Consider the following 25,733-nt stretch of genomic DNA (forward strand, 5'->3'; position numbering starts at 1 on the left):
GAAGCCATGCTTTTCTTTGAATCTACATGCATAATTTGTAAAAGGTGTCTCATAATAATTAACCATACCAACATCCTTGAGTGGATAGTAATGGAGTAGAACCTGTCCAGCAGAATTGATTACAGGCTGAGGACCATAAGCCAACACGGCAAGAATATCAAGGCAAACATTACTTTTGTAGCGCATCAATGTCTCCACAAACTGTGCATGCTGTTTACAGTCAGGGCAGTACTGCAATATGGACATGATGAGTGAGGGGCAGGAGAGAGATGCATAGGACAGTCCATTCTCATTTGGTTTTAAGACACCTACCATGATTGATGATAACAATTTAAAGCAATTATGAGTATAAAAAATATGTCTGATCAAGCAAGCTCAAGGTCCAAATAATCATTTACAGAGAAGTTTTTATTTCTCAATTTATGACCCTATGGCATCCAAAGTAACTTCCCACCCATGTTCTTGGGGCTTTGTCAGGAATTTCTTCCCCATGAACATCTGCATGGGAGGCTTCACCCAAAGCAAGTGGATTATACACCAAATAAGTAAAATAAGGATCAGTAAAAGAAGGGCAAAGACTAAGGCAATGACAAAGGTTTATCACGGGCAGACCATCCAAACTGTTTGAGGCAGCAGGATGTCATGCACCCTTCAACTAATCTCATAATTATATTCACTGCAAATATAATGATCTACAGCTGTATAATGGCTGCTGTCAACTAGATTTAATACTTCCTGAAATACAGATATTACACCTTTGATCCTAACCATAGTATAGAGGCCAGGCCTGTTAGGGATAAATTGCAACAAGTGACCTGGCCTTGAAACAGCTACATAAGACAAATAAATGGCGATAAACAACATGAAGATGGGTTGAAACTGCCAGAGAAATAAGGAAAATCAAAAGTACAATGGAAATCTACCGAGAGCGACATGCCCTACTCCTTAATATGCTAAACAACTGCATTTGAAATTCAGACTGGGGACATGCGTATAGTGTACCCCTCTCTAAGAAAGCCTCAACATAATATAAGAAAAAATTTGTTTTTGTGCAATTTCAAGTTGCTAGTGCCTGGTAACACCCAAATAGGCATAAAAAACACAAAAGACCACACTAAGAGCATAATCTTTGGTATTTTGTGAAGCACTTAACATACACTCTATATAATGTTGTGGTTCAATTTTATCCTTGGTTCAAATTTTATTTCCCTAAATGTTTTAAACTCATTATCATACATTACCATACCACAAAACAAAGGGAATCAAAATTTAAACCACAACATATATTTGTTGCTCAATTATACGAGCAATGGCCTTACCTAGCAAAACTGGAAGAATGTAACCAGCAAGCAGTTTTATGATGTTATTATGTGTTGACTGTGGCCATATGGATAATGTCATTGCTAGGCCAAGAGGCATGGAATTGAGGTCTTCCTTTTTCAAGAATGGGACCAATGAAGCCATGATTGACAAAACACTATCAGCAAATGCTGACAAAAAAAGAAAAAATAGTAAGGTGTTGCTTTGTACATTATGTTAGCATTTTTTTTAGCATTTTAGTTAGGCAAAAAGCATAAAGCATAATTCGAGCATTTTAGTGGCATTTTTCCAAAAACTCAGTTTTTTTCCTAAAAGAAAATGAAAATTGTAACATTTTTTAATATAACCATTGACTTAATATAGCCATGCACTGAGATGAGCATGTTTTGCTGTATTAAACCTATTTATTTGTATGCATTGTTGTCATACCTCTTACACACTTTTGTCAGCCTTAAATCCCCTTAAAATATTTAAAATTAATGAAACGGCTTGCTATGATGAGCATTATCAAGCATTTTAGTAACTTTTTTGGGGGTGACCGAGTATTTTGGGGAAAAACGGACCATTAAGGTGGAGCATGTTAGTGGAGAAACAAAAGCATTATGTACAAAGGCCTAGCTGTTATTTCCTACAAGTTTACAATAATTAACAACAAACACAGATGTGAGTACATTTTGCCTTTCTATTATGTACCTTCAATTCCAATCTCCACAACAGGAACAACATTAACAATTTTTCCAAGAGCCTTATACAATCCAGTGTAATCCATGCTAGGATATTGCTGCCGATCAAATGACTGTCTGTCTTCTGTTAACACTGGGCGTGTTTCTTTTACCAAACTAATATAAAGAACAAATGCCAGTTATTACTTTACATGCAACACATTATATCAACCTTCCTAGTTGTAGTTTCTGCTCAGTCGCAATTTTTTACCAATCAAGTCGCCAGCTCTAAAATTTTAGGCACCATGGCAACCAAAATGGTTGTAATTTGGAGGGTTGTACATCTACAAAACATTAAAATTTAAAACAAAATGCTGCGTTGACTAAGAGTGTGAAATAACAGTCATTTGATTAAAATTGAAGTACAATAATATTATAACAATGATATTAGCAGCTGTCATATTTGACAAAAAAAGGTACCCGTTTCATACTTTTAATTGACAAATGGTACCCCTTGTACCACATGTACCTAGTTTAGAACACTGCATCCCTTTTAACTGCTGAAAAATGCACTGCCTTTTTCTTATGAATAAATCAAATGAACCAAAACATTTTGCCAACTTTTTCAGAGCCATAAAATGCTTCTTTGAGCCCCTTTGGGCCTTTTTACAGACTGACATAACACATTTCCCTACCCTTTTATATACATCAACTAGTGAAATCCCTACACTTTCATATATCTGAAGCCTGAAAAAGGTACCCCATTTCAGGTGGAGGCTCCCTGTATAGGTCATTATACAGAGTACTTCCCCCCCCCCCCCACCACCCACCTGCCCAAAATATGCAGCATAAAATAACTATCAGGTAACAAAAGGTACAACCTTGCTGTCAAGGTTGTTAAACACTGCCACAAAAAGATGAAAAGCTGCACCTACTTTCTCTTTTTGGCCAGCTACTTTGCTGAGCTACTCATCTGATTTTTTAGCAAAAGATGACAAAGTCAGCCACCTGTTTCAACAGAAATCTGCCTACTTTAAACTTTCTGACCACTCCTGACTAACGGGGTTGTCCAATGAGTGTTAAGCATCAGATAATTACTGATGATGTATTTAATGGTAAATCTACTAGAATCTGCCATATTTTGAAAGGTTTATCAAAAGTTATTGTCAAACCCCATTGATATGGAAACTGAGGGTACCATAGAAAGTGTCTGTATTATGCAGCTTGAAATTAGAAAAAATGTGAGGGCTTTCTTCCTAAGGGACAAAGCAAACTGTCGGTAATAATAAGGTGTTCGTATTAAGCAGATGTCCCTGAAGCATGGTTTGACTGTATAATTTTTGGAATAAACATTTTTTTAGTATGGACTCTTTCCTGTTAAAATATACCTGTATTATAATAGCTAATAATACATTTAAAGAAAATGTTTCCGTCCAACCACAAAGAACTAAATCCAAACAAATCTTTAGCAATGATATTTAACATATAGATCACTCCCATCAAGAAATACATATTTCCACCCAATATTAACAACGGAAGACTGAAATACCTTTGCAATGTATGCTGAAACCATTTTAAGTAGTTGGCAACATCGTTTCCTGTTGGTAATGGATATGTTCGTCTGTCCAGTCGGTTAAATATCTCCTTCAGACCATGTACTTTGGCATTAACTATCACAGATTTAAAAATTAGTTAACATGCAGTGTCAATAAAATTATTGATATGTCACAAAAATAAGAAAATCTTAATCACTTAAAGAACAATCAATTTTCTCGAGCACATGTAGCACGTTGAAACTGAGAAATGTTTAGTAGGTCTATGACAGGACCCCTTTGATAACAGTGCTCTTGCACTGAAGGGCTATCCTGTATAAATATTCGTTATTATTATTATTATTATTATTATTATTATTATTATTATTATTATAAAGACCCTGGACTGGCTGAATGGTTGAGCAAAGGGGATTTTAATTAGACTAACGCTTAACGAAAATTATGTGATGGGTGAATGCTCAAGCTTACAATTTAGCTCTTGAGCAATACCTTAAATATTTTACACCCTAACTTCTCCTGCCTGATAATGGCTTAAAGAGCAACAATCAGCGCCAAAATTGTTGAGAAATTATACTCAAATAGGGTAACTTTAGAGAACAAAACAATCCACATCCCTCCCCGTACTGTACCCCTCCATTCAAAGTTGGGGTGTTGGTTGTTTCTACAGGTATCTTGAAGAGCAGCACTACATTTTCATGGAGATTGGGGAGAGAAAGCTTTATTTAACACTTTTAAAGTCTGTAAAACAAGGGAAGGGCCCTTTACGGCAAAGCATATCAACTAATTTTGTCACCAATTGAAGGTGTAAACATCTGAATTGTACCTTTCATGTCATAACCAAAAAATGTGATATAAACTTGCTTTGTCCTGGTTTTGTTTTGTGAGCAAAATGACTTGAAACGTTTGCAAAAAATGGGACATTGGCAAAATGATGTGTAAGCGAAATAACCAGTCACCTTTCCACCCTTGGCTCTCCAGACTAGCAGCCCCTCCCCTACTGTACCACATTGGTTTCTTATTCTGGCATCCAATTTCGTTTATATAAAAACATGTTTTATTTATCAAGCTGAATTAGCTCTTATATATACACTGTATACATGGTGCCTTAATGGCCAACTTTCAGCCTGATTTTCCTAATCCATATGTTCTTATATGCGATTGTTTACAGTATTAAAAGGCCAAATGAGCATTCAAATAATTATTATATTTTCATACCGCACAATGTCTAAGTCTCATGACTGCTGAAGAGCGCAGATCCTTAGAACTTACATTGATCAGCCCGTGTCGACTTGAGAAGCCTCGACATTCTCCTTCTTTCTCCTTTCAGCTGTCACAATGATCAAGAAGTAATAAAACGACAAAACAGCTGTTTCAGGTCTTCATTAGAACGCCGCCAATGTAGAAGAAACTCAACCCTGATCACACAGATATGCCCCTCTTGTCAACAGAGACATGTTTCTTACGAAGTTATGATCACCATTCTTTCTTCAAGTTGGGAATCTGACTCATTCCTTTGCTCCAAAGCAGTAATTTCGACCGAAATCTTTCATCGAAATTTACATATTTCTCCAAACAATCGCCATTTTTGTTTTTGAGCTCAAATTACTCTGTCATGTAAGGAGACGCAAAAAGTCCTCTCAGTGTTTTGACGAGTAATTAGACCCATGGTAAGAATAACATTTTGAAATTATTCTCACAAATTTTCTTATGCTTCTCTTACACTTCATACATTTTCTTTAATAACCAATAGAACGATCAGAACAGAAATGCAATTGAAGTGGGAAATTTTGTTATTGCATACACAACAACTATTTACGAGTAAAAACGAGAGGCGGATTGGGGACGAATATTTGGCGCGAAAAGTTATTAAGGCAAAACAAGGCAAGTTTTTATTATTCGTTTTCCAATATTTCTGTTATAAGAGGAATTTAAGGAATTGCCGGGGTTCTTGTAGTCTCATGACCATGCCCGAGACATTGTTTTCGTTGGAAGTTCACGTAGAAAGCGTAGAAAATCTTCGAGTGGCTTGCAAGCTGCCTGCATTGTGCTTTCGACTGCTGGATTTTCCTACCATGATAATTCACCATGTTTCTCCTTTGGACGCTGAAAAAATGCGGCAAAAACTTCGTTTAGAAGGCAACGAATCAGTGCTTCAAGATCTTAAAGACCGCTTTGGAAATTTCCAGCTCCGTAAAGGAAAATCCTGCTTATTCAAAGCAAGCATTGACACTTTGTTGTTGCAACTTCAAACGGTGCCTCTCTACGCCATGTTGATGGATTTATGGCCAAGGAAACCTGTTCTTGTTGGCAGCACTTTGATTCCTCTAAAGAGAGCAATAGACAAGATTAGCAAAGATGTGTATCAGAAAGGTGTTGCGGTACCTTCTTTTTACAGAGATGAGGGTGAATTTAATGTTTATAATCTTATGGGGTCGTGCATAGCAAAGTTAAAGCTTGGTTTCAGGTTATTGAGTTTGGGTGGGTCGCTCATCCCTCATATTCCCACAGAAGCTTTAGCAAAAAGAAGCACGGAAAGGATTGAAACAGGAGGACAGATTGAGGAAGCTGTAAAGGGCGCCTTAGAAAAAGTATTGCCAGAAATTGAATCTGGAACATTCTTAGAGGAACATATTCCAGAAGACATCGCTGACAGTGAGACTGATGGTCAAACAGTCAAACCAAGTCAGACACAAGGTGTAAAACAAACTGCCGAAGTTCAAACTTATCTCCATGCCAGGGACGTAAACTCCCACATCCGCTCTCATGACAGAAGAAGAAGTGAGGAAGATTTGGTAATAACAAACACATTTTGCCCACCCCCACTTTACTATAACTGTTTCTCTAAATCCGTAGTTGATTTGGACTCAAACACTATGAGGAAAACAGAGCCCAGAATACAGACATCTGGCAACAGTAGTGTTGCTGGTAACAGACAAGCTGCTGGCAGAGATTCTGAAAGTTGTGATGTGGATTTCATGTATTTTGAACCCAGTGTTGTTCAAAGAGATGGAACAGTGGGTGTGACATCAGTTTCAGTACAGACTGACGAAAAATTGCCAAAGCCTTCCATGAAACCACAAAGCAATGGCAGTCAGTTGAAATTGTTCAGTGGATTATATAACTTGAGAGGGTTAATATCTGATGGTCATTTACCAGTTTTAAATGCCCTGATACAAGAGTTGTCGAGCTTGACTGGGGGACATCAAACTGATACTACTACCCAACCCAGTTCTTCTAGAATTCAGACTCAAACTACACCTAGGCATCCACAGAAATACAGCAGCAAAGAAAAAGCTAGAGGTGTAAGAAAACCTCTCACTTCAGAAAACAATGCTGTGCATATGAAGTCATCACAGCATGTCTCTCATCCTAAGAGTAATCAAACCTCAGTGATCGGTTTGCCCAAGCGAAGAGTGCGCTTCAAGCAAACAAATCTTACTTACGGAATGACAAAAACACAACAGATGAGGCTTGAAATGAATCAGAAGGACAAATTAACAAACAGAAGAAGACCCTGTGAGGCTCATGCAGCAGCTTTAGCTCAAAAGGAAAACAAGAGAACTTTATTGCAAGAAACTTTTGGTGAAGGTGCTTTAGGGATGACTTACAAAATAGGCTCAGGAAGGAAGCTTTTAGGAGGAAGGCCAAAACAGATGGCAGATGCGCAAATTCAAACTCAGGAATATTCTTCTGAGCAAGGACTGCACAAGGTGGAAATGGCTCAACCCAGTTCAGAAGATATGAGAGAGAACAGAGAAAAGCCAGCTGTTGAGTTAGTTGAGAGTGAGGAGAGAAGTAAGACTCCAAACAGTGTGGAGGTTTTTATTCCACAAGTTGAAGGTATGTGTACCATTTTTGTATATTTTTTACTTTAGCAGGCTTTTGTAAAGACCAGTAGGCCTCAAGCCAATAGTAGATAGTTTAACCCTTTAAGTGCTAATAGCGACCAAAAACAATTTTCTCCTAATAATACCCATACATTGTTAAGAGATAAAGTTATGAGAATTAATAAAATGATCACCAAAAGGAAAATGCCATGATCTTTTATCAAATTCTCTCGAGTAATTCTTAAGAAAATCTATGGAGATCAGTTTGGAGAATTTGTATGTGGATATTGGGGCTTAAAGGGTTAAGCAACAGCGTTTTTGAGGCATGCGTATCAACTGGAAGTGAGGCCTTTCTCTTTTATTATGCCTTGAAGCTACCAAATTGTCTTGTAAGTGTCTTTAACAGATGATTTGCCCAAAAAATTTAGGCAAAAGCATTGCCTTAGAATGCAAGAAGTCCACTTCCGGTTGAAGTATATTGCTCATGAAGGTCTTTAGCTCGTTTTTAACTGTTTTTCTTTCTGGCTTATTACTGGCTATTCCTAACCACCTGGGTAGATTGTTGCCAGTTTTTCCTTAGTTAGGTTTGTCATTTCTACTTATCACTTTGTGAAGGTTGACTAGGAGATTGTGTGTATATATTAGAAAGACTAACTTTATTGGCATGTGTGAGGTTAGATGCATCAGATTTTGAATTTTGAGCTTTGGCTTGCTATTTCATAGTAACAAACCTTCAAAAACTCATATTCAGTAGGCATATTGTCTAACTGACTTTGCGGATTTAATCACATAGGAGGACCTTTATACCCAAAAACTTGAAATCCTAGTGACAGCCCTGCTATCAGAATGTTTTGGGGACAATAGCCGGGCTGTCACTTATGGTTGAGGGTCAGGGATTTTCCCCAGCTGCTAAGAGTATAAGCCCCCGCTATGGGAAAGAAAAGAAATGTAAAACCCAAAGAACTACACAGCTGTGTTTAATTCCCTGGCTAAATCAAGCCTTAGAGCCTTATTAGAATAGACTGGGAATGTGCATTTATGTGCGATCTGTGAAAATAAATTCCTAGTTGGTGGTCCTTGAAAGCTCCTTGAAAAATAGTTGCAATTTTTTGTATGAACCCTGTTTCATGATCTTGCAGTAGCAGAGCCTGAAGAGAAGAGTGATCAGGAAGGTGAATGGAGTACAGATCACCCCCCTGTTAGTGGATTATACGGCCATACAGGCATAGTAAGCGCAGAGTATGACAACAGAGGAGGGGGATCTGCTATGACTATGTATACTGAGGACTTTGAGGAATCAGACCAGGAGCCGGGATCACAGAGGTCACTTCATTTAGATTTCACAAGAAGTAGTAGCGCAGATCACGAAAACTTGAAACACAGTTCTGATCATCATGATTCATCGGGAAGCGGGCACTCGCAAAGTAGCTCTTTTTCATCAGAAAAGCCTGTTAAATCTTCCAAATCTCCTGTCAAAACTAAATCAAGGAGACGGAAAACGAGGATTGAGGTATCCGAGAGGCTGGAACGAAAGATTACCATTCAGTCAGAAGAAGAGTTGGACATAGCGGTGGATCAAGCGCGACCGTTAGAAAGACGATCCTCATCAGGTGAAAGCAAAGATCAAAGAGAAGATAGTAATGGGAACTACACTGATGACTTTCACTCTGCTGGTTCTGAACTTGAGAACAGCCAAGCATCGGGTGCTTCTGCGTCTGTTGACAGTGACATTGATGCTGAACAGTTTGCTGGAGTGCTTGATCTTCCGCCTCCAGCCAATAATCTTGGTTACACTTGCTAATAGCGACAATTTTCTTTTTAATTTCTCTCAACTTAGCCCATACAGTCTTTTAGAATTCAACTCCAGAAACATTTGCCAACATTGACGAATAAACCAGATGGCATAAGCGCGAGAAAGTTTGAAACAGCGCGAATTTGCTTTTCAAGTGATGTTTTTACTCCCGTTACCGTCGTGGTTCCTTGAAGGTGAAGTTACACAAGACGATTCGCAACGACGATTTCTAGCGCTACACAGCGTTGCAGTGTTAGAACAATGTTGTACCTATTCGAAACAATGTCGCAACAATGTTGCAGCGCTGTGTTGCGCTAAAAATCGTAGTTGCGAACCGTCTCGTGTAACATCACCTTAAGCTCACTAATATTCTGTGTTGCTGCGCCTCAGTTCTATCATTTTGATCTTTACAGTCTATCCTTACTCCAACAACAATCCTGCTTCTGGCTGTACTTGCTGATAACCCGTTCGTTTATTGAATCAGCCAACTAATAGACTACGATTAGTCTCTCTTTCTTCTTGGTCCGTCGAGCAAAACGTGCGCGACACGCCAATGACCACACGCGTTGCTGAAGGCGCGAAACGGGAAAGGCACGAAAAAAGAGAGACTACCTGCAAAGCCAGAAAAAATGGTCTTTCACGGTCTAGTGATTTTTGGCGTAAAAACTTAAGTGTTGAAAGGACAAGCACGTGAAACGTGGCCTTAGAGTTTGCTTTGCTGCCGTCTCGTCTCTAGCGTTGACGCCGCACTCCCCTTCACTAAATCTGAAGAAAAAGAGAGACTGCTCCCAGTCTAGCCAACAAATCAAAAGTTAACCCAATCCAGTGGTAGAAACAAATACGGGGTCATATTTTATGGAGGGTGAAGTTTGAACAAATTATCATGAAACTTCGTTTGAGCATTAAGAACTGCAGAGTAACTTCCATTGACTTTTATTCAGTATATCCTACAAATTTTAGGATCGTATTTTTACCCCATACAAACAGTGTAAGTTTACTGGAATCGTACTGTGGTACTATCACAGAGCCTGCGTTACCTGTGGCGAATTTTTCTCGCAGCTTGGGAGGCTACTCAACAAAGGCCCAGTTCACACAAATCCGAATATCTTTTACATGTAAACGGCCTATATTTTTACACGAATACGGCCTTCCGTGCACACCAAGTCAGTGAGTCTGACACGGAAACCACATCTTTTTGAAACCGCTTCAGAGTGGTTTATGGCCGCATCCACACTAATCCAGATTGAAAAATATGCGGTTTCAAAAATGTCCGGATTCGTGTGGTCGAGGTCAAAGTTTTAAGGTGATGTGACAAGAGACGATTCGAAACGTGGTGTTACACGGGACGATTCGCAACGACGATTTTTAGCACAATACAGCGCTGCAATGTTGGAACAATGTTGTAATTATTCGAAACAATGTTGCAACGCCGTTTTGCGCTAAAAATCGTCGTTGCCAATCGTCTCGTGCATGTAACATCACCTTCATACGGACAGGCTCTGCCCGAGGACCAACCCCTTTTTTATATACTATTTTTGATCAAAAAGGTACCGCTTTCGTGTACCTTCCATTGTAAAATTTTACCCCTTTAACATACCTACTTAATAGGAATAAATCGTCGAACGAAGCAGGAAGTTTTGTTGTCATTTTCGAGTTTTAATTAATAAATTAAAAGGATATAGCCATAAGGCTCGTCTTTTCTCAACATTTCAATCAAGGGTGATATATTTTTCTGCCTTTTCATCTACTTCAACTCACGATTTCCCTATTTATGGGAAGGTACGTTTTTTATTGGGGGGGGGGGGGTGGGGCTTCGGAGGGCAGGGTCCCTAGTAATTTTTTCACAAATTGGGGCCGGGGTCAAACCTGTTTTATTCTCAACCGGGGGAGGGTCACAGTTTTTTTTGGCAAGGTAAAAATTTACTCGATGTCGCATCTATTTTGTATATACAAGCAAAGCTACCAGTCAAGATTAATCTAAATTATTTATATCACAAAACTATCTTCTCCCAACTAACATAATTGTCTGTCTCGACCCGTGTCCGCTTTCGCCCATATTTTGATGTTTCCGCGCAGGGTTCTGGTATAAAATCAGTCTCCAGTGAGGATTCTTCACTTAAGCTTCTCGGGTTTGAACCGACAACTTCAGGAACCACCCTAGGTCTTCCATCTTTCCACTTCTCTGGACTTAGACTCTGGAAGTAGCGGGCATCCTTTTTAGAATGGCGAGTCGTCAAACAGCCACAATAGCCACAAGTTGCTCCATCTGACCTCATGAAATCCTCGCATTCACCACAAGCACATTTCCTTCTTTCTATTCCTCGTACATCCTTTCCCATTTTGAAGTTTTCACCGTACAATCACACGCCACGCAATTAGTGGGAGGGAAGTGGGAGGGCCACGCCTTTTTTCGCAAAAAAATCTAAAATACCCCTAACCCTGTGATATGCCTGAAGCCCGAAAAACGTACCCCTTTCGGGCGGAGCCTTCCCGTGTAGGCAATTTTAGGGAGTGTCCCCTGCCGGGACTTTCCGTCAGGCACAGGGATATTTTTTAACTGGTGTGTAGTTTAGCATGACTACGTACAGTAACGTTGTTCTTAAAGAAGGACTGTCTGACTCCAAGATTCAAGTTGGTTTTTATTATTTAAAACATACTTAAAAATTAAATAAACTCTCGTTATTTAGGCTAGCTTTTTTAAACTTACTATTGTGTAAGGAGTATCTTGCTCGTACTTTTGTCGTATTCACTCCCTGTGAAGCTAGCTTATCCATAAATAAACCACGATAATATAAATCCTTGGAAAAAAAGTCACAAAACGGTTGCCTTGCTTTTTCAAACAACGAGAAGCAATAAAATCAAAGATGACATCGACTTATTCAAGGGCTCTTTCCCCTTAACAGTAACTCTTAAATATATTTCGGGTTGGTATAAATTTTATTAACCTTCGCAAAAAACTCACGATCAAACATCACAGGAAAAACTAGTTTTAATAGGTAAAAACATGTTATATACCAAAAAATACGAAAAGAAATTTTTACCTTTTATTAAAGCTAGAAATGAGGTGATCATTACTCTCCAACAATGTAATGACTCCAAAATTGTATATTTAATGAACCGCCCATATTTATATCAAATATAAATTTTGTATTAAATAATTAACATTTACACTAACGTAAGTTAGAAATTTAAAAAGAGGGAGAAGAATTTAACAGGGCTGCCACTAAGTCTGACTAAGTGCCGCGGGCCGAGGTTTCCCTCGGCTTCCATATGTATTAGCATGACTCCAACCGACTTTGATAGGAAACGAAAGGAAAAATATAAAGAAAATAACTTCCTCGCTGTTAAATTATCCGCCTTCTCAAAAGTTGTGGCAGCGGCAAATCCAGGTGACTGCCCTGTTATGAGAGAAAGCTGATAGATAACTCAGTCACTCTCAAGAGAAAACACAAGATTCACCGTTGATTTAGAAAGTTTTGTCTCTTGCTAGCCAGAGGTCTCACAAGTGAAGGGTAAAGATCACTCGATAAAGAAATAATAGGGTATAGCTTGTCCTAGCAAAGACGATTGATAAACTTTCAAGCGCCCAAATGTATGGAACTGTGGAACAGGCGATAGTTTCCATGTGAGCGAATTCTTGACGTCAAACAACGTTTAGACGTAGTCTTCACCTCCGCCGCTAAGCTGTGGAACAAGATGACTGCTTAAGAACCTAATGTGGAGTTTTATTGCTGCAGACTCCCTGAAGTAGCCACACATGGATGCGATGTAGATGCACGGCTATTGTTTCGTTCATTTGCTTGGTGAAGACATTTTTCGAGATTTAGCTTTTATAATGCCTCCTCTAAGATGTCAAAAGGCTCTTTGAACTTCCACTTGTTCTCTTTTGAAGGATTCGTCGAGCAACTCGTGCACATACTTTGTGATTTTTTCCGGAGCGGAGGGCACACCATCGTAGCCTAAACATCGAACCAAAGATAAATGATTAATAACAGTCAGTTTTCACATCGAAGCGCTGCTAATGATAATGAAAATGGTGATAACGATGATGATGTTGGTGATGATGATGATGATGATGGTAGTGGTGGTGGTGGTGGGGGTGGTGGTGATAATAATGATGATAATTATATTATTATTATTATTATTATTATTATTATTATTATTATTATTATTATTATTGTTATTATTACTATTATTATTATTATTATTATTATTATTATTATTATTATCGTTATTATTATCCAGTCCAAGTCCTTGCTTTCAAGTCTAACCTTAATAACAATGCAGCGCCTAAAAAAGAAAAATATCTGAAGTTGATCAAAGAAATGAGTAGAAATTACAGAAGTGTGAAATTTGTAAATCTCTCCTTGAGCTCCCTTGGCGTTTTCTCCCACGAATGCTCCACGTTCTTAGACATGATGAATGACATTGGCATTAACAAAAAGCAGCAACTTTATGTAATCAAGAAAATGATAAATATAGCCATTAGAGCAACATATTACATCTTTTGTTGTAGAAATAGGAATAGGGATAGCCCAGACTTAATGCAATTTTGATTTTTTCTTCTTCTTTTCCTTTTTTTTTTTTTTGAATAATGCAGTCTCAGGCAGCATTTGTAAATTGCCTATACGTAGCGAAATTTACAACTGTACATTCAAAAACATAAAGAAAATTTCCATTATCATCTAAATCTTTGATTATTCATGATCATTATTATCTTTTATTTCCGTGCATTTAAGACACAAAAATTTCTCTTACCAGGGAAATAATTGATGTCGACTACAAGATGATGCCCTGTTCCTTTTTCAACGATCAAGTCGATACCAAACAATGTCAAATTCTGATTTAAAAAGAAAAATAAAAAATGTTACGCTCTAATTTCCAGACACTAAATGCTCTCAGATCTGGATGCCATCACATTTGCACTCTTAGACACTAAATACAGTTTCTGCATACCGTGCCGAATAGCCTACGTTGCAAGCGTTTCCAATCGAGTTATTGTGCGAAAGTTAGAGCGGAGGTCATTCATATTTGTTTTTGGCTCTTGTCCCAACTATCTCGACGAACTCGCGCGGAAACGTTTGCTACGCAGGCTACGTGCCGAACTTAATGATAACTGGGTTATACGTACAGAAGCGTGACAAAAGCATGAATTCAGACGTCGAGCCAGAGTCGAACTCCATTTCCGTGTAAGTAGTATCAAGTCAGTGGTAACCGAAACAAAATGATGATCACAAATCCCGAGAAAATACAGTTTCCAAAATTTATGAATTTAGTTCGACACACTTAACAAGCACGGCGTTTGAATCACTGCCGTGCCAGAGTCGTGTAGCATCAGTCGTGCAGCAGAGCTTGTCCGCGAACATTGCTCTGCCAAACCAAAGTCAAAACTTTTCTTCAGACATCGTGCCTCTGCCGTACTTTTGTCGAACTTAATTCAACAATTAAGTTCGGACGACAGAAGTGCGATTTATAAACTGGGCCTAAAAATCAATACGGCACGTTAATTTGTCTTTTGCTTGTAGAAACGTTTTCTAAGCTATAGTGAAAAGGTGGTATCCCTGTAACCTTCATCATCTCGCGCACCTTTTTAAGACAGTGGATTCTTTTCAAGAAGACGTGTATGCTCACAAGTAATTCAGTGACCTTACCAGTTTTCGTTCTAGTTTATCTAAAAGGTCCGACACAAGTTTGTCATCAGGATATACAGAGCTGTCTTCGTCGTCATCTTCATCTAACTATTAAACAAACCAAGTTGAAAAGTTACGCTTCGAAAAAAAAACTAACATTTACTTTACATAAACAGCATTTAGGTTTAACTTAAAAGGTTTATTCAATGAGAAAAAAAATGGCGATAGACAATTGCACGTTTCATCTCCATTCTATCATCAGCTAGAAAAAGATTTCCGAACCCACGTGTAGGTGAGCTAATTCCCAAGCACGAGCCGTATTTTACTCATATTTCCTCTACCAACAATTCAATCTGTACAAAGATTATATTGCAAACTACTAACCCCCAGTTGAAAGGTGGCAATTCAGCAGGAGCTGTAGCCTACTGCCAGTACACTTGTTGCTACCCATGTAACATCGTTCCCAGGGTTCTCTTCTACCCGTAAGGACGCCGGAATAGGAGAGAACCCTGGGAACGAGGTTGGTTGCTACCTACTAAAAGGACGCATTGTCGGCCGATGTACTACTAGCAAAACTCGATCTGACTAAGGAAGGACAAGACAAGAAAGAACGATTTGGGAAAAGATGTTATAGTAGGGAAAAGAGGAAGAGAACAGAAGAGAACAGAAGATGGTAAAATGGTAAAACGAAAAACAAGTGAACAAAGAACAAAGAGAAGAAAGACAGATAAGCCTGGACAACAAAATAATAGAGTAAAAGTCTGCAAAAGAGAAAGAAAAGAAGAAAATCTAAACGCAAAAAAAACAATGCTGAAGACGAGGATGACGGCATCGAGAGAAGGTATGCATACCAAGCGCTGATCACTACCTTTTTCTAACAGAGTTAACAAAACAATTCAATTGCACTAGGCTTACCTTGTGAAGATAGGAGGCTGAATAAGATTTCGACATTTCGTTCGATAAAAAGAATATTGTTTCCCTATCCTTGGCTGTAAAAACAAACAGAAAAAGACTTTTAAACGGTATCATTTCAGTTCAGGTAGCCCAAGCTCTACGAGTTGACCTTATATAGTGCACGAACTAGCCAAAATTAAGGGCTGTTTATAAGGGCGATCGCGCGATTTGTCGCTCAACAAAAAGAGCCAAGATTGCAGCGTCCTGTGACACAACAAATCATCTTTTAACGTAATTTGAGCATTATGACAACCGTTGCATTCTGTGGGGAAAAATTACTACCCAAAACAAAGATATAAAAGAAGTAGGAAGTCAACTTTTGTTCTAGGCAAATTGCCAAGGGACTATACAACTCAATAGTTCACGAAAAACAAGTTTTTTGTTCCTTCTCTCATGACTTGCGCACATACTACTCTTGCTGGTGACGTCATAGTTTTGAAAAAGAAAGTGCATGATGACGTCAGGCGCGTGCTATAGAAATAGGAAACATACTTGTTCTGACCAATAATAGAGCGGGATTTGTAATTATGAAAAACATAAAACTTATGGTATTTTTTCAATCGATTCAAAATAAGTCAAAGCTCACGAGAATAAGGAATACAAGTCATACAATCACTCCTCTGCAATTAGTATTTTCAAAACTTCTCCCGCCCGAAGTGAACTACTCGGAATCGGAATTATATATTGATTTCGATATAAATTTCTCCTAATATTCTCAATATTATGAATTATGATTTTAATCTTAATTCCTAATTAAAATGTGTCACACGTACCACCAGTGTTGTAGAAGTTTTTTATTGATGGCCGTTGAACAATATAGCGATGATTACCTGCCACATAAACCTGTACGGCGTACGAAAATTACAAATATTAGATGATTTCTTGACAAACTAATTTACTTTACAGTCGTGATTGCACACACCGTGAGAAAAGCAATGTTCCATGGTACTTTTCTCGTGCTACATTATCGGCATTATTTGTAGTGTTCTAGATCCCGATATAAACGTGGTCGCACTCAAGATTGCCGTTTACCGTAAGCTACGCCGCGGCGGTACGCTTTTTGCGCGAGATAATTTTATAACCACTCTTCTGATTGGATGTTTTATAGTGTGACTCAGAAACGCGAGTTAAAATATCTCGGGAAGAAGCGGTCACACACGCAGTTTTACCCATTTTCCCAATACAAAGCATCTTATCCCACCCGCAAAATACTCAATGTAAACCAATCTAATGTTGAACGTAAATATTACCGAAGGCATGATATCATCGTCCTTGGAAGAGTTAGCACTCTTATATAAGAAATGACAAAATTATAAGTAGGTAAGATATATTTAAAACTGGCCAACCTTGAACAGTCTTGCGTCGTGGTTGACAAACTGTTGAATAACGCATGGCGGCATTAAATCCTTCAGCCCTTCTTTGTTAAAAATGACCGCCATCTGAAATGACAATAAGAAGCTCGAATAATCTATCCATGTTACAAAAAAAAATAGTTAGGAGCCAAAGAATCCCGCGTAGCGAGCGATTCCGTACGAGAAAGCTTACTTCGATTGATCGTGTTCCGGAATAAGAATACGCAAAAGTTTTGTTGCAAATCTCTTGTACCGTGCCGTTTTTGTGCCACTTAAAAGCTACAATAATAGTAACTGTAATTACAAATAGAAGTATTACTGTAATTCCGACGACAAAAACAGGCGGTGGATTATGATAAATTGTTCACCTCGCGCTTTCATTTCGTTTTCCCTCCCCTCAGCCTACCTATGACATCAAGTGGCCTCCTCAGAGAAGAGATCAGAGATTAGAGCTGGATAAGAGGCCTGGGCAACGAGACTACCCCGAAGGAACTGAAATAAAGTCAGGGAATACGACTAACCTTATGAGATACATCAGATCCATCAGCAATCACTGGCTTAGAAACTGAAATAAGCAACATAAAGTAAACCAACGTACAGACCAATTGATAATAAGGCTTACTATAAAACTGGTTTTCGATTACTGGGACTTCTTGTCTCCATCGCAACCGTTTTTAGTGTCGTCAACCAACGCTCCTCTTCCAGTGGGGAGGTGTGTTGGACCTTCCGGTCCAAAGTCCTTCAGTTATCTTTTCGAATCAGGTGACCTCTCTACGAAACGCTCCCCACTCAGTCCTTCCGGCCGCTCAATTGCGCCTTAGTGAACCTCACGGTCCATTTACACTAGTTATCTGCTAAGTAATTTTATACAGCTGTTCGATCCCTGACCAAGGTGTTCTATGTAGCCTGCGTAGCAGACAGATAAAAAATAATATGGGTACAAAAAGGAACGGGGCCTGCGAGGAAGGCACACGAGTAGAGAGGGAGTTACCTTTCCCCTGGCGTGTCCCCCGTGCCCGCCCCGTTCAGTTTTGGGCCCATATTGCTTTTTAGTAAAATCCAACTAGTGGTCTATTATAAATGCCGCGTTTTGATTGGTTGAGCTACTACTAGGCTATATGTTATAGGCCACTATTAGCGGAAAGCGCCGGCTTTTTGGCGGCAAAAAAGGATTAAAGTCTAGCTTTAACTAGCTAAAGTTGTTTTGACTCTATATTTTTGACAAACTAGTTGGATGTTACTAAAACAATAACTCCTCTCGCCCTCATGTCCTCTGAGTCAATGGCCCATTCGGCCTTCGGCCTCAAGGGCTATTGACTCAGAGCCCATTCGGGCTCAAGGAAAAATTGTTTAATAGCGAATGCTACGCAGGTTATCTTTTATGTTAAATTATTGTTCTGCGAGAGTTTGTACGTGGACAACAGGACGCGAATGTCATGTGACCAGCAAGGGAAAAAAACTTTACTGTACTCTCTTTATTGCTCCAAAAATCGCACGTTTATAAGTTTTTTTTGACAAGACAACTGGAGAAAAAAAAACTAACATGAACTATAAGGTTATTAACATGATGAAGTCCTTTTGTATTTGCTTAAAAAACATTCAGATAGCGATAGAGCCTTTACGTTAAATCTTTGTCATAGTCGTTATCAGGAATATAGAAAAAAGAGAATAATAACTTACAACATCGAACTGACGTCAACTTACTCATTGGAAAAGAAACGCCTGCTTCCTCTATTTTCATCAAATTTTCTTTAATATCCAACACGTCAATTTGTACAAAATTAGGCACCACCGCCCTTATCCCTAAAATAAAATAAATGAGGAGGGAAAGTATAAACAGACATAAGAAAAATAACTCAGGGAAGAGAACCGACAACAAACTGATATATGAAAACAAAATCCTGGAGGGCTGAAAATATTAAGAAAAACAAGTGATTTACATCTGGCAAAGTGAAGGTAGTTTTTACGTTTTGAACATTAAATATATTTACAGCGGGAGATTTAAATCAGATCCTTACAAAAGTTAAGTAACATTTTTCGTAGTTAATTGCGTATTGCGTAGTTAAAGTTACTATACATTCAAATGTAGCGTGCGAGGCTGCGAACAAGCTCTCCTGCAATAGACCTCTTTAGCTGGTACGTTTTGTTTTCCCAATAGAGGTCTTAGGGGAATTTGACACTTTTTTTTTACAGAAATTATGCGTGCATATGCACCGGAATAATTCGAAATTTAAAGGAAACAGTTCTCTTGAGTTTTATCACATGACCTACATTGGTAAAACAAGCTAAAGACGTCTATTATGGCGAGCGCCTCCTTTTGCGTGTTGTTCTCGCGTGACTTCTCGCGTCTCCCCCAAATGAAGAGCTTGCTTACAGGCTAATTTAAATGTTACCTTTCTCTGAAGTAATTGCACATTCTTTCATGACCTGGTAACTTCTTGTTCTGTCAAGCAAATTACAAACTGGCTCCAGTGGATCAAGCAGGATAACTCCGGGGTGATCTTTAGCATACAGCTGATGAGAACGAACAGTTTATCATGTGAGCGGCGGAACTTTCAGACGAATAAAAGAACAACTCAAGTGTTAGGCTACGTTAGCACTATGCCGGATAACTTTAACGCCGGCACGAAAACCATACCAGATAGAGCTTCTGTTCACGCATAAAAACGGTGATTTCAGCGCGATTTCTGTAACGCAGCGATGCTGCGCCACGCTTTCTCTAAAGTGAAGTCACATATCGGATAGGTGTTCACACTATGCCGGATAGCGTTCGCGCCGGCACGAAAACCATACCGGATAGGGCGTCTGTTCACGCATAAGAACGATGATTTCAGCGCGATTTCCGTAACGCAGCGATGTTGCACCACGCTTTCTCTAAAGTGAAGCGTCACATATCGGATAGGTGTTCACACTATGCCGGATAGCTTTTGCGCCGGCACGAAAACCATACCAGATAGGGCTTCTTTTCACCCATAAGAACGATGATTTCAGCGCGATTTCTGTAACGCAGCGATGCTGCGCCACGCTTTCTCTAAAGTGAAGTCACATATCGGATAGGTGTTCACACTATGCCGGATAGCTTTTCGTGTCGGCACGTGAAGCTATCCGGTAAAAAGTAAACACAGCCTTAGTCTGTGGGTCATATCTATCATATTTTATTGAAAAAATGGAATTAAGAGACGTCTGCTGTGCGCTGAAAACCTGCAAATAGGTAGCCTACGTAGCAGGCCCAAGAAAAAACGGGCGCGCGAGTCTCCCTCTCGCGTGCTCGCTCTTTCTTGCACCCACTACTTCCAAGCGCCTGCTACGCAGGCTAGCAAATAGGCGCTACTATTTAATTTATTTATTTTATTGTCTTTTTTTCGGGAGGGGATGAACAGATGGAGATACAGGCATGATCGCAGGCTACACGCTTGTCCACTCTATATGTATTAGGGTCCTTATGCAGCCATGAGGCCGACGAGGGTAGAAAAAAGTCACTTGAAAAATGCCAATCACTGTACCCGAATTATTCATGAAAAAAAATGGTGTGTACACATCACCGCCCAGTGAGTACCGTCAGTCGGGCACCTTGGCAATGGCTGCCCCACACCGGACAAAAACGGTGTACACACAGGGACCCGGTGCCCACTATTGTGCCGGAATTCTGAGCGTGGGTACTTGACAAAAGGGTGTGCTCATATCAGTCTCCAGCGAGTACCGTGGTGGGGCACCTCCCCCCCCGCCCCCGACCCCACTAAAATATTTTTCACTCATCAAATTTTCGCCCACAGTGCTTTAATGTTGTCCATATGGACGCTGTTGTTGTTACACAATGTGCGAAGATTTCTTTCACCAGCCCTAGCTGGGAGTTATAGCGGTAGATTAGGGATGGACCATTAGAAAACTCACGGGGGATGGCGAAGTACAAAAACATATTCGTGCAAGGGAAAAAAAGACGAGAACAAAATAACGTACGCCAAGTAACCCTTGAAAAATATTCATGCACTGACCTATAAAAAAAACCATACAAGGGAAATGTTAACGAAAAAAAAGTTCATGTGGCTTTGAAATTCCGCACCCTCCCCCCCACCCCAATAACTTTTCTAACTGACCATCCCCTACTGACCTTGATTCCTTGCAACATTTGCAAAGCCTCGTCTTTGCCCAGCTCTTTTCCAACCGCCTTGCCCAGGTAATCTGGTACCTTCTGTATTATCAGATCAAATGGACCTTGTTCCTCAAGCGGTATGTCTAACTCAACCTGATAAAACCGAAATATGTGATGCATTTTTCATGTTGCGTCTCGTAAAAAGTTCCATTATCAATTAATTAATTGACTGATTAATAAGGTAACACAGGCGTTTCTTTTGATCCTACAACGCTGGCAGTATCACGCTTGTTTGTATGAAATGTGGTAAAAAGTCAAAACACGACAAGACATTTATTATCATAATATTTCTTCTACAATTTCTTGGCACGCAGTTAGCCAAAACGCTAGTCGTAGCGAGCGTGCCAAATTAATTGTATTACAAATCAGATATTACAGATAATAAGTAATAAGCAAAGAAAAACCCTTCTACTACTCGGCATGGGATCAATGAAACTGCTGCAGGTTCAAGCTACATTGTAGACTACAAGTAGTCCCCCATTTCTCCTCAGGGATAGTAGAGCGAGCGAAACGCGAGCGCTTGTGAAAATCACCCCACGCCGCGTGTCGCCTTTTCTCGCGTGGGGTGATTTTCACGCGCGCTCGCTTTTCGCTCGCTCTCCTAACCCTGAGGGAAAATGGGGGACTACTCGTAGTCTAGCTACATCGCGAATTCTATTCCAAATTCTTCTTCAGAAACGGTTTTCTCATAGCAGTGCAGTGTGAGTCAAACAGAGACCACTTCTAAGACCATTTCTACTTGATTCGTTTTCTCAGCTCTGCGGTGTCTTTTCTGACCGCAGTGTCGACTGTCAGTGATCTCACCATTCCCGCGAGAACGAAAAGAAAACAATAGGGAGGATGAGCATTACGCTTACGTCAAACGGCAAACGCGAATTTGTACCACGTGACCAAGTTTCCACTTTGCTTGTCGCCTACTATCCATTATTTCTACACACAAATGAGTACAGTCAACTCTCTCTAAGACGGACACCTTTGGGACCGGCACTAAGTGTCCGTCTTATAGAGAGTCAAATAAAGGGAGTAAAGAAAGGCAGGGACCAACTCTAAGTGTCCCTTTTACAGAGGTGTCCGTCTTATAGAGGTGTCCGACTGTAGTTTCACATAATTTGTTATCCATAAGAATTTTCTGAGCTGATTTATATCTGCTTATTTTCTATTTTAACAAATTCTCAACTTGAATCTGTCGTCTGCCGTTTGCCGCATACGTGAAGGTTAAACTGTCTAGTGACTGAATACTGAACGTACTTTGTGGTTATTATTAAAGAGGCAAAGTGTTGCGCAAGTTTCATCTTTTAGCTACCAGATTAATTGTGTATGCCATCCTTTGGAATTTCAGATGAAAGTCAAATACATGTACTATGAAAATCTATCATCTGAACTAAGACTCGTAAGACTCTTCCCGCATCCGCCACCGAAATTGCCTGCGTGCAGACTTCTCCTATTTCCTTTGCACGCAGGCAACCATCGAAATGCTTCGAGTGACTTCAAAAGCATGTTTATAAAAGCGCGGGAAAAGTAAATTGGTATAAAACACTACTTGACTCCAGGCTTGACGTGAAACAGTCCTACAAAGTTTTTTTGGAGGTTATGAACTTTAAATCCACTCAGGAGAACGCCACGAGATCGCTTACATCATGCACGTGCAATTGAACCTGTACGTTTAGACTGCTAATAAATTTGCATTTACAAACTTGAACAGTCTCTTCAGACAGAACTTTATTGAAAGCATTTACAAAAATGTAGGAGATGGTTGGCCCTGTAAATAACTCCCTGGAGAGAAATCTAAAAATATTCTATATAATTTAAGAGAAAAGAAATATTTTTGTTTTTTACTACAAAATATTTTTAAAAACGATCTTAAAGAACCCTTGCAAGCGTTCACCGACGACCCACTCGGGCAAATCGGTCCATTCTTCAGACGGGTGTGCTGGAAACTTCGAGCGCTTAATTTAACACCTTTTGTATGGAAAGCTCGGTAATGATCGACCCCTGATTCCGGTACGAATTCAAGTGGAAAGAGTTCATTCTGGTGAAAATTTTTGCACGGGAAAAAGGTAAATTTTTCCGAGGCATCGATTTTAATACCGGAACGGCTGTGTGAATTTAATACCAGTGCCATGCCAGGCTTCCTCTCGAAAGAAAGCGAAAGCTTTATCGGTATTTTGCAAATGATACAACTCAATCCCGTTCCTGTTTTCGGTAAATATACCAGTTCCATTTGAAGGAGTTTTTTTTCATCGAAGGTTCTATGAAAGTAAGCGCTCTTCGGTATGAATGACACACCTCTTAAGGTTCCCTTCTTAATTACAACTAACTTCTGTATTTCTTTCTCTGGCCGGAGTTTTTAACCTGCCTGGAAGACACCCATGAGACTGCGGATATATAGCTTTACTTAAAACTGCTGTTATACTATCGAACAAGCCAAAGTGTTTCAACATTTTAGTGAAGTATTGGACCCCCTACCTGGGGGCATTTCTCTTAGGAAGGAAATTATGCCAATCGAATATCAAGTGCGTCAATACGATTTGCATAAACAACATGCTGCTTTATTTCGACGTCGTCAAGGGTCGATAAATTTTACTCATGAGCTCTGATGAAATCAACAGCGAGTTGATCAATATAAGCTTCGAAATAATCACGTAAATAAAAAATATCGAATGAAGAGTGAGAGAATTTTCCCTATGTAACTTAACGTTTACTTTGTTGGATGATGGTAGCGGTTTTATTTACAACAATCTCCCGAGTAATAACCTTCAAACTATTTCAACGTAACCTGCACTTTGTAAGTATTAAAGTAAAAGCGTGATTAATGCTCGATCGATCCGCTTCCCTTGTTTTACAAAAACTCTTACCTCAACTAAGTCGATTCCAGTCTCCCTGAAAAGAAACAAACCATTAAAAGGTAATACATCATTTATATATACGCGATGCAGTTTAGGGAGAGAATATTATTAAAATGCATATTGAGGTAGTTATAAACGTACCGACACAATTTCACAAACGCAACAAAAAGCGGTTTTAGCCTTTTTTTCTTGGTGAGCACGAGGCCAACTCGTTTCCTTCGAAGATGGTTGTGAACCAAAGACGACATCGTCAAAGACTATGTTATTTGCCACTGTTTTTATACGTGCTTGAATGACAAAACAGAGGTGAGTCACTGCATTTTATATTTTCCTTCCGAATCAAATTTTAGATTTCCATTGTCTAACTTAGCGTGCTTATTGGTTGAAAATACGGGTGACAATACACGAGTGTCACGCAACTTCCGGTGCTTTTTGTTTTTGTTTTTTTCCGATCCCTTTTTAATAAGGTAAGTTATAAGTAGTAGTTTACAGAATAATCATGGCATCGCTAAGAGCCACAAAATACAAGTATATTAGGCGAAATTTCTTTAATGACTTCTTGTTGTTTTTATCTTTATGATATCATCTGACAAAAAGGTTATTACTTTTGGTACGATCCATTGATTACGGAATATAACGAAACTGGTGTTCAAAGTCTAAAATAGGAAGTCCCCTTGAGTCGAGTGTCCGTGATGTGGCCACCGAGGTGAATGATTTCTCATTTCTCAGTCAGGCCCTGTTGGCCCTGCTAAGGAGTCTGCGAGCACCGGCAGGCCACTGTTTTCGCGATTCACGCAGTACGTGCGTAACGTCAGCTGCAAGTATAGATCGTTTTCACTGTCATGCAACCAAAAAATAAATTGGAAACCGTCACTGGAAGAAGCGAAGAAAGTCAAATGTTATAGGAGACTAATTTTTAAACAATTTGTCCAAGTCTAAGGTCTTTGTGGCCCACAGTTTCAGAGTTATTTGCCGAAACGTGCTTTGTAGAGCTGTATGGCGACGCCATATCGGTGCGCAGCCGAAAATCAACAAAAACATCTGGAGTTCACTTTGTCTATAAAAGCTCCTTCTTTTCACTCGAGAACTAGCATACGTGCGCATGAAAATATCTTCTAATTGACTATTTTCCAATTGCCCATAATACACTCTGTTTGCCCCCCAAATTTTGCATAACTTATTGTCTTAAAATGCTCTTGGGAAAATGCAATACTCCCAGGAGCATTTAAAAACAATGGTTTATGCAGAATTTGGGGGGCAAACAGAGTGTATTATGGGCAATTGGAAAATAGAGAATACTTGGAATGGTTATACTGCTGAAAATCAAGAGGCGATACTTTTTTTCAACGAGACAGCATTCTTATTTTGGTGTCCCGCACTGTGAAAACGCGGAAGTTCAAATTGCTGTATTTTCGAAATGAAACACGCCACGGGAATGAAAACTTGTACAAATATTTACTTTTTGTTTATCTTCAACCTAGTGTAAATAAGAATTCTTAAAATTTCGCTGTTTTGACTGTACAATTTGATGACGTCACTGTGAAAAGCATCTATAGGGCTCTGCTGACAGCTGTGCAATGCATGCACGGGTTCGTAAGCATCATCACTCCTAATGATTTTTCAAACTAAAACGCAGTGTTTTCACCC

General features: G+C 39.4%; 3 protein-coding genes across 5 annotated transcripts in view; 1 reads left to right on the top strand and 2 right to left on the bottom strand.

Moving 5' to 3' along the window:
* Window positions 1-5,117, bottom strand: part of LOC140943915 (protein unc-79 homolog) — a 42,389-nt gene extending 37,272 nt beyond the window's left edge. The window contains exons 1-5 of the mRNA XM_073393024.1: window positions 4,805-5,117; window positions 3,532-3,652; window positions 2,014-2,159; window positions 1,320-1,490; window positions 69-308 (exon numbers count right to left, since the gene is read on the bottom strand). Of these exons, the coding sequence (XP_073249125.1) occupies window positions 69-308; window positions 1,320-1,490; window positions 2,014-2,159; window positions 3,532-3,652; window positions 4,805-4,841 (715 nt within the window). The 5' untranslated portion in view covers window positions 4,842-5,117. The remainder of the gene's footprint in view (window positions 1-68; window positions 309-1,319; window positions 1,491-2,013; window positions 2,160-3,531; window positions 3,653-4,804) is intronic.
* Window positions 5,118-5,426: 309 nt separating this feature from the next.
* On the top strand, window positions 5,427-9,294 carry LOC140943218 (uncharacterized). The gene is made up of 2 exons (XM_073392288.1): window positions 5,427-7,375; window positions 8,502-9,294. Exons 1-2 carry the CDS (start codon window positions 5,494-5,496, stop codon window positions 9,161-9,163), a joined length of 2,544 nt encoding a protein of 847 aa, XP_073248389.1. The 5' UTR covers window positions 5,427-5,493; the 3' UTR covers window positions 9,164-9,294.
* A 2,479-nt stretch (window positions 9,295-11,773) lies between these two features.
* On the bottom strand, window positions 11,774-24,393 carry LOC140943413 (inositol-tetrakisphosphate 1-kinase-like). Of its 3 annotated transcripts, XM_073392494.1 has the most exons (12): window positions 24,228-24,393; window positions 24,096-24,120; window positions 21,199-21,333; window positions 19,484-19,604; window positions 18,795-18,893; window positions 17,612-17,655; window positions 17,085-17,177; window positions 16,512-16,581; window positions 15,700-15,773; window positions 14,806-14,892; window positions 13,913-13,994; window positions 11,774-13,113 (listed from the first exon to the last, which is right to left on the bottom strand). In XM_073392494.1, the coding sequence occupies exons 1-12, from the start codon at window positions 24,332-24,334 to the stop codon at window positions 13,007-13,009; spliced, it is 1,044 nt and encodes a 347-aa protein (XP_073248595.1). In that variant the 5' UTR covers window positions 24,335-24,393; the 3' UTR covers window positions 11,774-13,006. The 3 variants fall into 3 exon arrangements, with proteins under 3 accessions (XP_073248595.1, XP_073248596.1, XP_073248597.1); XM_073392495.1 differs by lacking the exon at window positions 14,806-14,892; XM_073392496.1 differs by lacking the exon at window positions 24,096-24,120 and having other exon boundaries at window positions 24,228-24,362.
* Window positions 24,394-25,733: the final 1,340 nt, after the last annotated feature.

The sequence above is a fragment of the Porites lutea genome, chromosome 7, assembly GCF_958299795.1.
Source record: "Porites lutea chromosome 7, jaPorLute2.1, whole genome shotgun sequence".
Lineage (NCBI taxonomy): Eukaryota > Metazoa > Cnidaria > Anthozoa > Scleractinia > Poritidae > Porites > Porites lutea.

Bases quoted from the DNA above. Each gene is read 5' to 3' on its own strand.
- LOC140943218 (XM_073392288.1), top strand. From the start codon at position 5,494: ATGACCATGCCCGAGACATTGTTTTCGTTGGAAGTTCACGTAGAAAGC. The intron at 7,376-8,501 runs GTATGTGTACCA...ATGATCTTGCAG, and splicing joins TTTTATTCCACAAGTTGAAG to TAGCAGAGCCTGAAGAGAAG.
- LOC140943413 (XM_073392494.1), bottom strand. From the start codon at position 24,334: ATGTCGTCTTTGGTTCACAACCATCTTCGAAGGAAACGAGTTGGCCTC. The intron at 24,121-24,227 runs GTACGTTTATAA...GTTTCTTTTCAG, and splicing joins GCGTTTGTGAAATTGTGTCG to GGAGACTGGAATCGACTTAG. The intron at 19,605-21,198 runs GTCAGTAGGGGA...CGTTCTCATCAG, and splicing joins AAATGTTGCAAGGAATCAAG to CTGTATGCTAAAGATCACCC.